The sequence below is a fragment of the Callospermophilus lateralis genome, chromosome 1 (assembly GCF_048772815.1).
Source record: "Callospermophilus lateralis isolate mCalLat2 chromosome 1, mCalLat2.hap1, whole genome shotgun sequence".
NCBI classification, from domain to species: Eukaryota; Metazoa; Chordata; class Mammalia; order Rodentia; family Sciuridae; genus Callospermophilus; species Callospermophilus lateralis.
Genome location: NC_135305.1, coordinates 122,206,530 through 122,222,836, shown reverse-complemented (window position 1 = coordinate 122,222,836; position 16,307 = coordinate 122,206,530). Strand labels below are relative to the sequence as shown.

Genomic DNA, 16,307 nt, shown 5'->3' with positions numbered 1-16,307 from the left:
CCCAAAAAAGAAAAAGCTGACAAGATTCTCAGATGCCCCTGTAGCTTCCCAACTCAGCAACACAGGGAAGTGAAACCTACCATGAGTGAATCCAGATAGGACCATTTGCCAATGTCAAGGATTTCAAAATAATTTCGAATTACTAAGGGCCAATTGAGAATCAGAAGTATTTAAAAAGGAACATGTCAAAAGAAACACACAAAAAGCAAATGGAAAAGAAACAGGTCACATATAATATATAGGCCTTTCTTCCATTATGAGTGATAATATTTTTTTTCTGAAGAAAAATCCAAACATTGATGATGACCCAATTTAAAGACAATAGTTTGGGGTAGAGATGTAGCTCAGTGGAAAAGCACTTACCTAGCATATGTGAAGCACTGGGTTCCCTTCCCAGCACCTCAATAATTTAATAAACACAATAGATCTTTGTTACTTAAATAAATGACACAAGCCAGGCATGGTGGCACACGCCTCTAATCCCAGCAGCTCAGAGGCTGAAGGATTGTAAATTCAAAGCCAGCCTCAGCAAAAGCAAGGTGCTAAGCAACTCAGTGAGTCCCTGTCTCTAAATAAAATATAAAAATAGGGTTGGGGATGTGGCTCAGTAGTGGAGTATCCTTGAGTTCAATCCCCAGTATCCAAGAAAATAAATAAAGAAATGACACAGTAAAAGTCTATATTCTAACCTGGAAAAATGCTGCAGTGAAACATCTCATATCTTAACAGAAAGGTCTGAGAGCTGTCACTAGATAGAACTAGCTATCAGATTTAAAAGGAAAAGAAAACCACTTTCTATGGAGAAGTGATAGGCAAAGAGGCTGAAAGAATAAAATCCCACTATAACAACCATGAGAGCTACTTTTGCTAATAAAAGGATGTTTCCCCAGAAAGCATACATGCAAAATTCTGCCTAGTTTCAGATTCACTAAGGCCCATACACAGACCCCAGATAGCAAATACCAGTCCAATCAACTTCCTGCCCTGGACATAAACCCTATCTTCCTCTCTACTCTCCTTTTTTTGGGAGCACATGACTTTATTTTTCTATAGACTGCTCTTTTTAAGCACTAAGAACCAAAGCTAAACTGAGATAATCTGAATCCCATCTTGAGCAAAAGACTATGTCAGTCAGGAGAGGATTTTACCAGCCTATAGAAGAAGACTTCAGAAAGGAGGATATTTGAATACACATTGTCAACAGAGCTTCCAGAAACTAAGTATGTCAAGATGACAACACTGGTAGCATTTTCCAGAAGTAGTAACTGCACAAGTAGTAAGTGCAGCAAGAGGTTTGGGACCATGCACACATCTCCTTGTCTTTTCACAGGGGAAGGACCATGCATACAAGAAAGGGGATGGGCAGCTTGTCAACAGAATGAACAGCAGAACTATTACTATTTTTCTGACAATTCAGCAACTAATTGCTCAGGTTTGACAATTCCAGATCTAATGTTCCAAATTCATTTTCCCCAAATTCTGCCAAACTACATTAATATTTTTTCATATATTCAAAAAGTATTAACAGAAACCAACTATGTATTAAGTAGGAGTGAGGACAGTCAGTTAACAAAAAGAAGTTCATTACACACCTTAAGTCCTTGGAAGGACTTAAATCCTTGGAAGGACTCACAAGCTGTACACACACACACACACTGTCCAGAGGTGATAAGAGCAAAGCAGACAAAGGTTGGGTGTTAGGGGCCCAGAGACTGTAGGGGGATCAGGGAAGACCTCAATCACGTGTGACCTTGAAGGAGAAACTTGAAGGGAAGAATTCCTGAGGCTATCTGAGCAATGGTGCCTCAGGTAGAAGGAAAAAGCCAGAAGCAGAAATATGCTTGGCATGTTGAGCTACGTGCACAGAAGCCAATGTGGGTCAGCAAAGTGCATAGGACCACCACAGAAGATAGGGCAGAGTAAGAAGCTCACATCAGGGAGAGCCTGAGAGGCTAAAGACTGGCTTTTAATTCCAGTGAGATGAAAGTCACAAGAGAATGCTGCCTAGGAAAAAAACATGATCCTACTTACATCTGAAGTGGTCTCTCTGTATTCTGTGTGGAAAACAGATAATGGGGGGGGGGAGGTCAAGAGGTGATTACAGTATCACACACAGGAGATGACAGTGGCTTAGAATACTGAAGGTAGATAAAAGGAAGACAGAACTTGCTGATGGACTAGATGTAGAGTGGGAAAGAAAGAACAGGAAAGTGACTGAGATTCCTGCCTGGCCTAAGTAACCAAAATGACAAGGAAAGACTAAAGGAGAAGGAGATGATGGTGGCAAGGGAGTGGGAAGGTAGAGCTCTAAACAATGTACTTTAGCCATCTGATTGACAGTCAAGGAGATGAATGGATGAGTCTCAAACTGGAAAGCATGGTGTGGGATAGAGATGAAAATTTAGCAGTGATTAGACCTTGGGATAATGAAAGACACTGACTGACCTTCACGAGATGCTTTAAGACATAAAGATAGGACCCAGAGAAGGCTCTACCAGCCTATGAAAGAGGCCTACCTGATACAATGTTGAAAGATCAGATTGCTGAAGAGATATCAGCAAAGGAGACTAACAAAAATAGGAGAGCTGAGAGGTACACTGTAGCAATGTCAGGAGACATTCTGCCATATTGTACCAATTACCTTAGGAACCAATAAAGAAAACCATTTAAAGGAGTCAGAGATTATCAAACAAATGCTACTGGTGGCAAAAGGACTAGGCCACTTTATTAAGCAATGTGGTGCTCCTTGGTAAGCTTGAGAAGGGTTGTTCCAGAGGAAAGGACAAAGGAAAATCTGATACAAGCTTCCCATTGTTTTGTTTTGTTTTGTTTTGTTTTGATTGGCTTTTGCAACAGGACAGAGTCTACCTGTTGGAGATTGGCAGAGATGCTTGATGAAGATGCTTTACTAGAGAGGAAGAGTTCAGAGAGAGGCAATGCCTGTTAAAATCAGTCCAAGTACTATAAGCAGGGGTATTGAGCACAAGTGGAGATATTGTCCTTAGATTGGAGCAAGGGTGGCTCATCCACCCAGATCTAAGCAAATCTGAGGATCTGTGATGGCTATTAACCTTTCCATTCTACCAGCCAGATCAGAATTCTAATTAGCTGAGCTTTTACAGGCAAAGAAGAATGTAACATTTCACTGGAGTTTGGTCTATTATGGCTCTTCCTTTCTTCCAAAGGTTTTCAGGATCTCTGCAATCTGACCCAGAGATAAATTCTGTGGTGCTTCACCCAGGGCATGTATTCTCTAAACAATCCACAGGGCCTCTCCTCCAGAGCAGAGGTCTCCATTTCCTATCAGAGGTCACCATCTTTTGATAAACAGGTATTTACTGCTATCTTAAGAGCTGTAGGAATTATGGAAAGGGAATAAGAGTTCCAATTTATATCTTTGAGTGTGGTAAGTATATTTGGGGAAGAAGGAATGAGGGAAGATTCATGATCAGCTGAAGTGTCTTGAATGGATAACCTTTCAGGTTTCTTCCTATTCTGAGATCCTAGGATCTCAAGGCCTCAGACAGGAACTAAACCTGCGGTGAGCACCAGCTTATATTCCCTGTATCCTGAGGGCTCTCACCAAAAGTGGCCACATTTTCTATTCCCTCCTATAAATGCACATTTGGCACCATGCTCTGATTTGAGAGGTGCTAAATACTATCTATTGCTTGGGAAAAAATCAAACTGGATCCGCTCAGCACAGTGTCAACAGACACAGTGGAAAGTATTGGAGTAACAAAAGGTCTAATTCTGGTTCACGTGGTATCATTCCCTGGTTGGCTGCTACCCTTTCCCAGGCACCTGCCAATACATCCCCACATCCAGCTAGATCAAGCATTTACCTAAAAGTGCAGCTGCCTGGCTCCGTCCTCCAAAACTGCGGCTAAAGGAGCTATGCCTGCTAGCATAGGAGGCTGGCCGGCTGGGCAGCCAGGGTAGGAGAAAGGCAGGAATCTCAGAGTGCAAGAGCTCTTCTGCCACAAAGGCAACCTCAAACCACTTGCGCTGGAAACTGGCAAAGTCATCCATGCCTACAGTGTGCCAGGTGGCAGTGGGTTGCTGCATGGCCACTGAAAAAAAGCAGAAGGGAGAGAAGGATACCTCAGTACAAATGCTTATTTTCTCACTGATGCATGCTACAACATGGATGAACCTTGAAAACATATGCTAGAAATTGGACATAAAAACCACATATTGTATGACTCCATTTATAAAATTTGTCCAAAATAGGAAAATCTTTAGACAGTAATGAAAATAGTCTGGGACTAGTCAGAGGTGGTGGTTGCACAAGTACTAAATGCCCTTAAAATGGTTAATTATATGTTATATGAACTTCATTGGAACAAGTAATTTATAATATTCAATTTATACCCATAATTTCAGAGCATATACTGGTAAACCCCCACCCCTTCAATTTGAAGGCAAAAAATAAGTGTTTACTTATTTACTTAAAAATAATTATTTAAGAAAAAAAGTGACAATGGACATACTAGTGGCTACAAGGGAAAAGTTCCCACTTCTGTCACATCCTTGGACAATATAGCACAGTGAGTGTCACCAGCTGCATCAATTCATGTATGATTTTTAGACCTAAAGGTGGAGAAACTATCTGTCTGCAGGATGGGAGTCACTTCCAGCCAAGGTCCACACATGTGCTGCATGTACAAGAGAGGCTGGTCTGAGTCCTGGGTGCCTCCAGAACTAAACAAGTCAGCTTTCACCATGGCCACATGAGAAACTGCTTCTCTCTGGGGATTATTTTTCCTTATATATGTTTTTTTTTTTTTTTTTTAAAGGCTGGGGGTGTGGATCAGTCGTAGTGTACTTGCCTAGCATGCATAAGAACATAGGTTTATCCCCAGCACCATAAAAAGTAAATAAATAAACAAAAATAAATAAACAAATCTGCTTCCTGGATGCATGAGTTCTGCACCCACAGACTTAATCAATCACATATTCAAAATATTCAGAAAAAAAAACTGCTTCTATACTAAACCTACACATTTTTCTTTTCATTATTCTTAGATAATATAGTACAATATAGCAATTACATTGTATTAAGTATTATAAGTCATCTAAAGATGATTTAAAGTGTATAGGAGGATATAGACACATTATATGCAAATACTATGCATTGATATAAAAGTCTTAAGCATCCACAGATGTTTGTATCCTGGAGAAAATGGGTCCTGGAACCAATATCACTCTAATACCAAAGGATGACTATACTTAAAACATATCCTGAAAAACTTGTAAGGAATTGACAGACTTCCTGGGAGAATATATGGAGCCTGGAAACCCAAGAAGTAAAAAGTGCTATAAATCACAGATTGGAGACCATTTTGTCATCATCAAAACCACCTGCACCAGGTGGGAGTGGAGAGGTAGGGTGCTATATTTAAAATCAGCTACCAAAAAATGCTGTGAGAATTCTCATACCAGGTCCTTTGGCCTCTTTTAGGTTTATCTTCCACCTACATTGTCCTCAACAAGAACATACTATAGCTTAAGAAACTTTTCTCTCTGGTTATGCTTAAATACAAACGCTCAAATGTCAACTTAGAATATAAAGTCACATATGGAGCTCAAAACGCTGTCAAGTGAAACAGTAGGTCACCAGAAAAACACCCACTCCTGTGGGCCACTGCATTTGCCTTGCTTCTGACCTCGGTCGGGCTCTTTGTCCATTACTATCTTGTAGAAATAGAAACCGTAGATGAAGGTCCGCCAGGCTTCACCAGATGCATGCATGATGAGCTGTTCTTCCAGCATTTTCTAGGAGAGACAATGAAACTCTGAAGTTCCTGCAAAGGGACTTCTCAGAGTGGATAGTCCCCAGTTGTGCACTAGAGTCAAGGGAGTAATAGGAGCACTAAGGCGACCCTATCTTCAAACTACCCACTAGACATAAAGATTGTACTGTGCTAAATATTATCCTGGTATAAGTCATATCATTACATGTATATCATCAAATATTTCAAACATACAGAAAAACGTAGAAAAAAAATCCATGTAGACCACCATTCAGCTCTATCAAATTTAACATTTTGCTATACAGTAGCCCCACTTTTTCTGAGAGGGATATGTTCTAAGACCCCCTCCAAAGGATGCTTGAAAAGACAGGTAATACTGAACCCTAGATATTCAATCAGCTCTCTGAATCTGTGGATTCAACCTACTTTGGATCAAAAATATTTGGAAAAAAGTTCCATCTTTATGATCATGTATGAACTTTTTCTTGTCATTATTCCCTAAACAATACAGCACAAATATTTGCATTGTATTAGGTATCATAAGTAATCCATAGAGGATTTAAATATATGAGAAGATATACAAAGATTGAGCATCTACAGATTTTGGTACCCATAGGGGTCCTAGAAACAATCCACAGATACTAGAGGACAACCATATAATTTTTTCCTATACATATCTATGTAAAAGTTTAACATATAAATTAGGCACAGTAAGTGATTAACAATAATGATAAAACAGAACAATTATAACAATTTACCATAATAAAACTCAAATTATTTGTTTCTGGAATTTTTCATTTATATTTTTTGACCACAACTGACCACAGTTAACCAAAACCTTGGAAAATGAAACTGGGATAAGGGGGTGAAGGAGCATTACTGTACTGACTTCAGTTCTTTTCACTTTAAAAAAAAAAAAAAAAAAAAAAAACCTATGGACCGCTCTTTCCTCAGAAATAAATGATAAGAGCAATATTCTCAAGCAAGTTTTTTAAAATGCTATTATATGGATATGTATTGACATGACAGTGAGGTGTTCTTGTGAGATTTTATTTTATTTTTTAATTTCACTGATTGATTGATTGATTATGTTACTGTCGATTAAACCCTGGGCTACTCTACCACTGAGCTACATCCCCAATCCTTTTTTTAACTGTATTTTGAGACAAGGTTTCACCAAGCTGCCCAAACTGGCCTTGAACTTATGAACCTCTTGCCTCCTGAGTAGATGGGATTATAGGCGTGCACCACTGAACCCAGCTGAAATTTTAAATTTTAAATAAAGGATATAATACTATATCATTTTATAAATTAGTTTTCATCAACATCATGCTTCTGACATTTATCCATGTTGATACATATACTTCTAGTTCATTTTGTTTTAACTGCTATAGTAACATTCATTCTATGAAAAAAGAAATAGTATTCTCAGAGTGATGGAAGTATATAAAGTTTTTAGGGAAAGACTATGAAAAATAGCACATTGAGACCCTCAAAGGAAGAGCTGAGGATCACATGCTAATTCAAATCATTTATTGACAATCCAGTTGCTTAACAAACCACCAATTTCTAGTAGGGACCTCTATATGAACAGGAAACTGTGGGCTTGAGGTCAGGAGAATATTCTCCAAAAATCTTTCACAGAGATTACTAGATTCAAAAATGCAGATTCCTCTCTGAATGTTTCAGTTAAAGTAATAAATAATTGCCAGATTTTTAAGTTGAGATAAAAAGTATATTTCAAAGCAAAACCTGTCCTTTCATCAACTCCATATATGCCTTACACTTACTAAAAACAGATTTCACCCAACCTGCCAATGGGACCGAACAGACAGTTCTATGGGACCTGTCTTGATATTTTACCTGCATGATGTCAATGGCCATTGCCTGCGTCTGGACCCCATCCACATTGTTCATCAACCAGTGCACCACCTCAGCACTGATAAAGCAGCATGGCGAGAGGCCCTTCTGTTCAGAGAGCAACTGAACTCCTGTCCTGGGTTCCAATGCAGTCAGCATGTATGTGTGTCCAGTGGCAACAAGCAGAAAGAGAAGATGAGAAGTCAGAAAAAGCATTTACTATATGAAATGAGAACCCCCATAAATCAATTTCTTTATGTAATTCCTAGACCGAGAGAAATCCCAACAAGACAACAAAAGGTGTTGTGGGGAAAAAGATAAAAGGGAAGAAGGGAAGTGACATTTAAAGAACATCTTACTTATCAGGCATTACACTATGTCACATAACTATTCCATTTAATCCTTCCAACAATGTGCTTAACCACTCTTTTTGAAACTCCACTTATACGTAAGCTCAGAGAAGTCAAGTAACTTGCCCATGGTTTCAAAGTTGTTAAGCAGAAGATTCAGGTATAAATCCACCCAACTACAATGCCTGAGCATTGCCATGGCATAGGCCTTCAGGAACCTCCTGCCCCCACACCACATATATGATGAGCCACTTACGAGGGATGCTTCATGGCTTCCAGGATCTCTGCCAGGGTGGAAGACGATGTCAAGGAGCTTGCTGCCTGCTGCTGAGAACTGTAACACAGAGCATAACAAAGCAAGAGGGCACACACATGAGCAAAAGCACAAATATTAGAAACATGGTCTACTTTTTAAAGTGCTGAAAACTAGGGAAATCTTGACAATGGAAGGCATTCAAGCAAATTCTGAACAGCAGTATCCTGGGGATATCTCATAGAGGTTTTCCTACTTCCTGACTATACTCACTAAAAAAAAAATAAATAAAAGGAATTCAAAGTGGTCTTATGTATTAATAAATATCTCCCCATTTAATAATATGTTTCAAGCCCAACCATTTCCAAGAAATCTCCTTGGACTGGTCTAGTTTTGTCCAAAAAGCCTTTTACATGTCACTTTATCTCATCCTGACCACAGTGCTAGTTATGGTCAGAGCATGGGGTCTATGCTCTATTCTAACCAGAATCCCAGTATCATCCCAGCTATAGGACCTCTGGCTTTTCTTGACTTTAGTTTCCTAATCTGAAAAACAGCAATAATACTATTCCTGCCTTTCAGGGTAGCTGTGAGGCTAATATATGTATATTACTGAATACAGGACTGATATATGTGAAGCCCCAATATGGAAAACAATACTAAACAAAATAATGATAACTTCAACACTTTGAAACTTAGATTGGTTGCAGGAACTGGTGAAAGTCAAAGAGCTGAGAAGCCCCAGAGTCTGGATCTGAATCCAGGTCAATCATATTCCAAAATCCAGATTCTTTCTTTAACCTGCTGCCACAGCTGGGGCTGTGGCTTTGTGTACAGTGTTCACCTGGCTTGTTTGAGGCACTGGGTTTGATCCTTGGCACCACATAAAAATAAATAAATAAAATAAAGTTATTTTTTAAAAAAGAAACAACATCCAGTTTCTATAACCTGCTATCCATGCTCTCCCTAATAGTATGACAGTTCCTGAAAACATGCTTCATACTCAGCAACTGAACAGTTTCCAATCATAGGAAAATGGGTCATGTCTAGAACTTAGGTGAATGCTTATTCAAGTTTCTTAAACCTCTCTTTTTCCTCTGATCCATACTCCTCTGCTTGCCAATTTGAAAGTTTAAGACTTACTGTAGCATTCCAAAATCTCAGGTTTAGAAAAAAGTCTTTTAAAAAAACTTCAGAATTTTCTTCTGATCCTGAAGAGTCCAAGAATCTGGACAAGTAGTTGTCCTCCCTGCAAGAACACCTTCAAAGGCAGAGGACTAAGCTCCTCCATGCAGCAGTTGCTGCACTGACTTCCTTCCCATGAAATGGAATCTGTTATCTGTAATTTTCAATCATTAGTCCTGATTCTGCCTGCTGTGTCATTTTTGTTCTTCTCACCTCCAATGTAAACATCCCTAATTCCTCTTTTCTTCTAAAAGCAGAAGCAAACCTGCCACTCTACCCTCATACACAATGAGGTAGATGGAGGTATTCCCTGTGCACTGGGCAGCTCTTCCAATCTCGCCCATGGACACAGTCAAAAAGCCAGCCTGGTTTTGCCAGGGATATGGGCCTGGGAGAAGACAGAGAGTAAAGAAGTCCAGGACTGAACTGATCATCACCTCTACTGGCCAGAATGAAAGTAGTGCAGTGGATGAGGCAGAGGTGAAACCAGCACAGAATTTATGACATTAAGAAAACAGTGACTGCTGGCGGGAGCCAGTCAAATAAACACTACAGAGAACCTTCTGCTATTAGGGAAGGGGTATAAAAGTCAAATTTTCTTAGATCATTAATTCAAAGACCACACAGTCAGTATAGTGAGGCAACAAGAACAGCTTGGGCAGAATTATTATAAAACAAACATAGCTGGGAAGGAAATAAGAAATTTATCAAAAATTGAAAAAAGCATTAAAATCCAGGGCACATTACCCCATAAATATGTAAACTTATCATACATTGATTAATTTTTAAAAATATTTTAAGCAAGGTACATTGGCACATGCCTGTAATACCAGCTAGTCAAGAAGGCTTGAAGCAGGAAGACTCCAAATGACAACTTAGCAAACCCTGTCACAAAATTAAAAGGGCTGGGGATGTAACTCAGCGGTAGAGTGTTCACCTAGCATGCAGGATGCACTGGGATCAATCCCAAGCATTGCAAATACACAAACATACATATATACATAAATAATTCATTTTTTTTAAAGCAGGGGTACTTGCTCAAGCAAATAAGATACAGAAAGCTGCTTCTTATTCTTCTGGATACTCAGGAATAGGAAAAAAACAGCCATGTTTGGCCACAATGAGTGACTCACTCATTGTTCATTCATTTTCTTACTGACTACATGTTATCTCATGCACAGTATCATGCCACCAGGGCAGTGGTGACCAAGAGATTTGTCTAGACCCCCTTCCTCAAGCCCTGTACTCTTGCATAATGTCTGACACATTTCTATGTCTCTGAGGGAACTATCCTGGGAGAAAGGCAGGGCATAGATCATTAGCCCCATCACACAGGTATGGTTAAGCAATGACTTATGAGCATCTCATTTGATTTGTGACAGTCAGAACCTGGCCCTGGCTGAATCTGTAGTTCAGTGGTAGAGAGTACACCTGCCATGCATAAAGTGAGTATGATTCCCCACACCCCCACTGCCACCACCACCACCAAAAAAAAGATCTTGGCCCAAAGCTTTAGAATCCCATCCTCCATAGTCCTTAAGAATAAGGTTAGACTGTCCTCATCCCACAAGGAGAACAAGTTCGGCCGTTCTGAATCTCACCTGCTGTCACTAGAGTTTGCAGATGGAAAGGCCTGTTCTCCTATGTTCTGAGTGTTCCCAAAGGTCTGGCTGTTGCCTCTGTCCACAGATTGACCTGTGCTTACCCCCAAACTGGTGTTATCCAACACCGGAATGACAGTTTGTTCCAGAGATACCTATAGAAGATTTAAAAATTAATACTGGAATCCACAAAAAATCAACAGGTAAACTTAGTAAATAAGCTGGCTGATTCATTCAATAAGCATTTATATACATACATGCACACATACATATACACAAAAATAAAATCAATAACTACCACCACCACCTATGCAATCATTAAAGCTACTTACATACATGGTCTTCCATTCCTCTCACTCCCAGTCCCCACAGGGACCTGATAGAAGAGTGAAAGCAGTCTAGAGACCAGACCTAGTGCTGTGTGCCCTGCCTTCTGCTACAGCAAATGGAAATTCCCACTCTCCAAATCCTCAGAACCAAAGAAATTACTTCAGCACCCAACTCAGACAAGATTTACACTAAAGAAACCCTCCCTCCATATAGACAGAAGAGAAGTAAGAATCATTCCTTATAACACTTGAAGGAGGGGAAGAAAAAACATTTAAAGACAAATGGGTGAATCTCTCCATCTACTGACTCCCCCATTACACCCCAGTCCTTTCCTGTATCTGTAGCAATACACTCAGCCTTCTGATTGCCCAGGTTCAAACCTAAGAGGCATCTGACAGCTCCCTTCTTCCCTTTATAGATTCGCATGCACTTCTAAATCAGGCTCACCCTTCCTCTGATCAGGGAGGGCTGGACCAGTCTCTTAACTAGCTCCACAATTTCAGCCTTTCCCCTGAAAACTCTTAACTGGAAGCCACTTTCATTTGAATCTTCTGTAAGAACAGAATCCACCTCATTATTTTATTACTCTAAAATTTTGTTTCTCTCTATGAGCTAAACCATTGAGAACCAACTCCTAGGCCATTGAGGGTTCTGCACATTTGCCTGACCTGTGACCTTGCCATACCACCTGACATCTACATTTCCAGCCAAATCAGAATCTGCTTATATAATCCTGTATGTGTGTTCTGTTACCCTGAGATTCCTCTCTCCACAACCACTAGCTAAAAGCCCATCATCTTGAAAGGCCATTTTAAATGCTGAGCCCTTAGTAAATTATTTCATGATTCATTCCACCCCAGGCTGAAGCACTCCACCTCTATGAATCTCTTCTGATAGCTGCCAGGTTTTGCTTCACACAGTAACATTATACCTATCTCACCTCCTTTAAAGGTCCTACAGCACACATCTATGCCCTGCTCACCTAGAATCCCTACAACATTCATCAAAGGTTGCATCCCATAGCAAATGTAATAAATAAGCCTTCCAGGGCACTCTGGAAAAGTATAAGGTTCTTAATTTGTGATTCTTGGGTACTACTTCCAGAATGGAGCTACATCACCAGCCCTTTCTATTTGTTATTTTGAAATGGTCTTGCTAAATTGCTAAGTCTGGCCTCCAACTTGTGGTCCTCCTTTCTCAGCCTCCCTGGGATTACAAGAGTGCACCACTGTGCCCAGCTGCATATTTTGTTAGATGATATAAATATCGCTCTTCCTAATAAAGGGCTTCTCAATCTCAATCTCAGCACTATTGTCGTTTGGAATCAAATAAGACTGAGGTGGGGGGGGGTGCTGTCTATACACTGTAGATCTTGAGCAGCATGTCAGAAATACCTCATCCATCTTTTCCCATCTCCTAGATATGATAGAAATATCTCTAGATATTACCAAATGTCCCTTGGGGGGTAAAACTGTCCCTGGTTCTGAAAGAATCACTGGGCTCTCCTACAGCAGTGAATGATTTAAAAGAAAACCAAATAAAACACATAGTCTTTGCTGGTACCATAAACACCTAGAGCAGTACAAAAATAAGCATCCTGCAATTATCAGCCACCATCAGCCCATAACCAATAAGGCTTAGGAATAGGCATAATACCAAAATTAAATTACAACAAGCTAACTGAGGGAGACTAGAACTAACTCTAATGCACATAATAAGACTGGCTCATAGGCCCTTTTGGGCCCCTCTAGTGCATCCTAAGAATTGCTCTACCAGCCTAAACTGAGGGATACTGCCACAAATGTACATGATTCTTTATTCTGGTAGAGATGTGGTTAAAGAGTTATTCTCTAAATCGTAAGTTGGCAAACATAAGGACCAGATAGTAAACATACTAGGTTTTGAGGGCCACCTGGTCTCTCATACAACTATTCAACTTTGCACAAGCACCAAAGCAATCACAGATGATATGTAAATGAATGGGCATGGCTCCATTCCAATAAAACTTTATTTACAAAAGCAAGATGGTGGGCCAAATTTGCCCTATAGTTGCCTGATCCCTGTTCTGCATCACACACAATCTGCCTTTAATGAAGCTGCATATTTTCCTCAGATCTTAATAAGAGGAAAAGTTATGCTTCTCCTGAAGAATTGGTTTGTCTTTATCTTCTGACCACTCAGGCACAGTGACACACGCCTATAATCCCAGAGGCTTGGGAGGCTGAGGCAGGAGGATAGCAATTTTCAAAGCCAGTCTCAGCAACTTAATGTGACTCTGTCACAAAATTATAAAAATGAAAAAAAAGGGAGTGGGGAGCAGAGGCTGGGGATGTGGTTCAGTGGTTAAGTGCTGGGTTCAATCCCTAGTTCCAAAAAATAAAAGTTCAGAGCTAAATGTAACATAAAGTGCTAATTACAAGTCCTTATATTGAATCCTATCTTATTTTTTGATTTCCTGAATTTTCCCCATGTAGGCACATTTTTATTCTGGAGGTTGCATTTAGTTCCACAATCCACATGGAGTAAATTTTTGAAATAAGACAATGGTAAACAAAAAGAAAAGGCAGGATGAACAGAATGGTAGTCACCACAGGTAGAAACCTAGCAAACAGTCAAAAAGGATGATATTAATTTATGATGTGTTTCATCTTAATATCCCCACCCAAAATCTTCCTTACAGAGGTTCCATTTAACATATGTAGATATTCCCCTTATCTTCTTTACTGTTAGCTAAATTTAGTGACTTGCTTGCAAAGAGTAGAGCATAAAAGAGGGAAAAAGTAAATTCACAGTGGAGATAGCTGGCAAATACAACATGACCAAATGATGAAGGTTACCATCACAGGCATGTCCTGCAGGTCTCATCTATCCCAATATGACATAATGAGAAGGGCAACTCACCTCTGAGGTACCACTCCATTGTAACCATGAGAAAAAATACCAGTCAAACCCAAATCTGAGGACATTTTACAGGATACCCTGGCCAGGACTCCTCAAGACTATTAAGGTCATAAAAAAAAAAAAAAAAAAAAAAAACAAGGAAATGAGGTTGGGTACAGCACATACTTAATACATATGAGACCCTAGGTTCAAACACTAACACACACACACACACAAAAAAAAAAAAAAAAAAAAAAAAAAAAACCCACAAAACAAAGAAAGACTAAGAAATGGTCACAGACCAGAGGAGACAGGAAAAACATGACAACTAACAAGTACACAAAAGATTCTAAACCCGTATGTCAAAGAGATATCTGAACACTCATGTTCATTGCAACATTATTCACAATGGGGTGCCTGGATTGGATCCTGCCTGGAACAGAAAAGAAGACATCAATAGAAAAAATGGTGAAATCTACACAGTCTGGTGTGTGCGCTTTCTCTCTCTCTCTCTCATACGCACAACCATCAGCAGCAGCACCAACTGCCAGTCTCTTCCCTACTTCCTAGCACTCCAAAAGCTATGGAAAATGGTAAAGAGAGAGCCCTGTCAGGGATGCCTCTGAGATTAGCATCAATCATAATAGGTGCCTTGACAGGCCTTTTACCACCTCCACCTGTCACATTCCTGCTTTCTCAGGCTAAAGAATAATCAGTCACCAGTAAGCAGTCAGATCTGCCCAACCAGTTCCCAACTGTGCCCGGAGGCTATTGGGAGACAGCACTCTACTCTCTCTTACCTAGAGACAAATGGGCTAAGTGGTACTTCTTCCTTCCAGACACCCAGCTCCTTCAGGTCAGGCAGAGGTACCAAAAACAGACCCTTGACAGAATCCTATATACTGAAGAGCAGGTGGGAAGGACTGGGAATAAACTCCCAGACCCATAGCCGGGTGTTCTGCAAGGTTTATGACACCAGGGAAGAAAGAAATATCATCCCAAATGAAAATACTCCCCCTGCCCTCACGAACTTACCATCTGGGGATAGGAAGGGGATGACACACATTAAGTAATATTTGTAAAGGGTTTTTCATTCTGTACCTCCCATAGTATTTGACACAGACCACAGACCTATATCCAGCAGTGCTTGGTATATACTATCTCAACTGAACTGAACTTTCTCTGCAGGTATTGGTCCCTTTCCACATGTTCATCCTAAAACCTCTTCATGAATATTTATTTGTGCTTTTACATCTCACATAACTCCACAAAACATGAGGCTATTATAAATACACATATAATAAGATAAAATAAATACATGAGAAAACCCAATAAAGAGAAAAAGCATGTAGGAAAAGTGTGAAATTTTAGTATAATCAAGTAATTTTTGATTTACAATAAGATTTTTAACATTTAGAATTGGACTATGCAATACAGTAGCTACTAGCTAAATGTGGCTCTTTAAAATATAAATTAACAAAAATTAAATTAAATATTCAGTTCCTAGATCACATTAGCCACACTGCAAGCCCCTCAATAACTATATATGAGCAGGGGCTACTATGTTGAACAGTACAAAAATACAATATTTCCATCACTGTAGAAGCAAAGAAGCAAAAACTGCAAACAAAAAATGTGTGTCGGTTTAGAGGTATTGTTCAGTAGTATAGCATTTGCCTAGCATGCACAAGTCTTAGGTTCAATCCCCAACACTAAAAAAAAAAAAAAAAGAAAGAAACAAAACTTGGGCTGTAGAAAACATATTGAAGCACATCTGGCTGAGTTTTGGAGGTTTGGGGTTGTTGTTTTTCTTTTTTTTTTTTTTTCTTTTTTTTTTTTGCAGTACTAGGGATTGAACCCAAGGACTCCTGCATGCTAGAGCAACATTCCCAGCCCTTTTTAAACTACATTGTGAGATGGGGTCTCACTAAGTTGGCAGGCTAGCCTTGAACTTGTAGTCCTCCTGCTTCCGCCTCCACCTCCACCTCCACCTCTCAAGTAGTAGGCATGTACCACAGTGACAAGGGCTGAGTACTTGTTTTTAAAAACAGGAAGGGCTGCACGCTGCTTGGTAGACATGTGATTTTTGCTA

General features: G+C 39.7%; 1 protein-coding gene across 12 annotated transcripts in view; it reads right to left on the bottom strand.

The window, feature by feature from the left end:
* Depdc5 (DEP domain containing 5, GATOR1 subcomplex subunit) overlaps window positions 1-16,307 on the bottom strand; it is a 147,983-nt gene that overhangs the window by 19,159 nt on the left and 112,517 nt on the right. For 9 of the 12 annotated variants that reach the window (XM_077108702.1, XM_077108706.1, XM_077108704.1 and 6 more), the window contains 5 exons: window positions 11,006-11,160; window positions 8,223-8,300; window positions 7,620-7,752; window positions 5,670-5,778; window positions 3,846-4,073 (listed from right to left, as the gene is read on the bottom strand). In XM_077108702.1, coding sequence (XP_076964817.1) covers window positions 3,846-4,073; window positions 5,670-5,778; window positions 7,620-7,752; window positions 8,223-8,300; window positions 11,006-11,160 — 703 coding nt within the window. Of the gene's footprint in view, window positions 1-3,845; window positions 4,074-5,669; window positions 5,779-7,619; window positions 7,753-8,222; window positions 8,301-11,005; window positions 11,161-16,307 lie in introns of those variants that run through there. The other 3 variants (XM_077108714.1, XM_077108718.1, XM_077108716.1) reach the window with 3 other exon arrangements.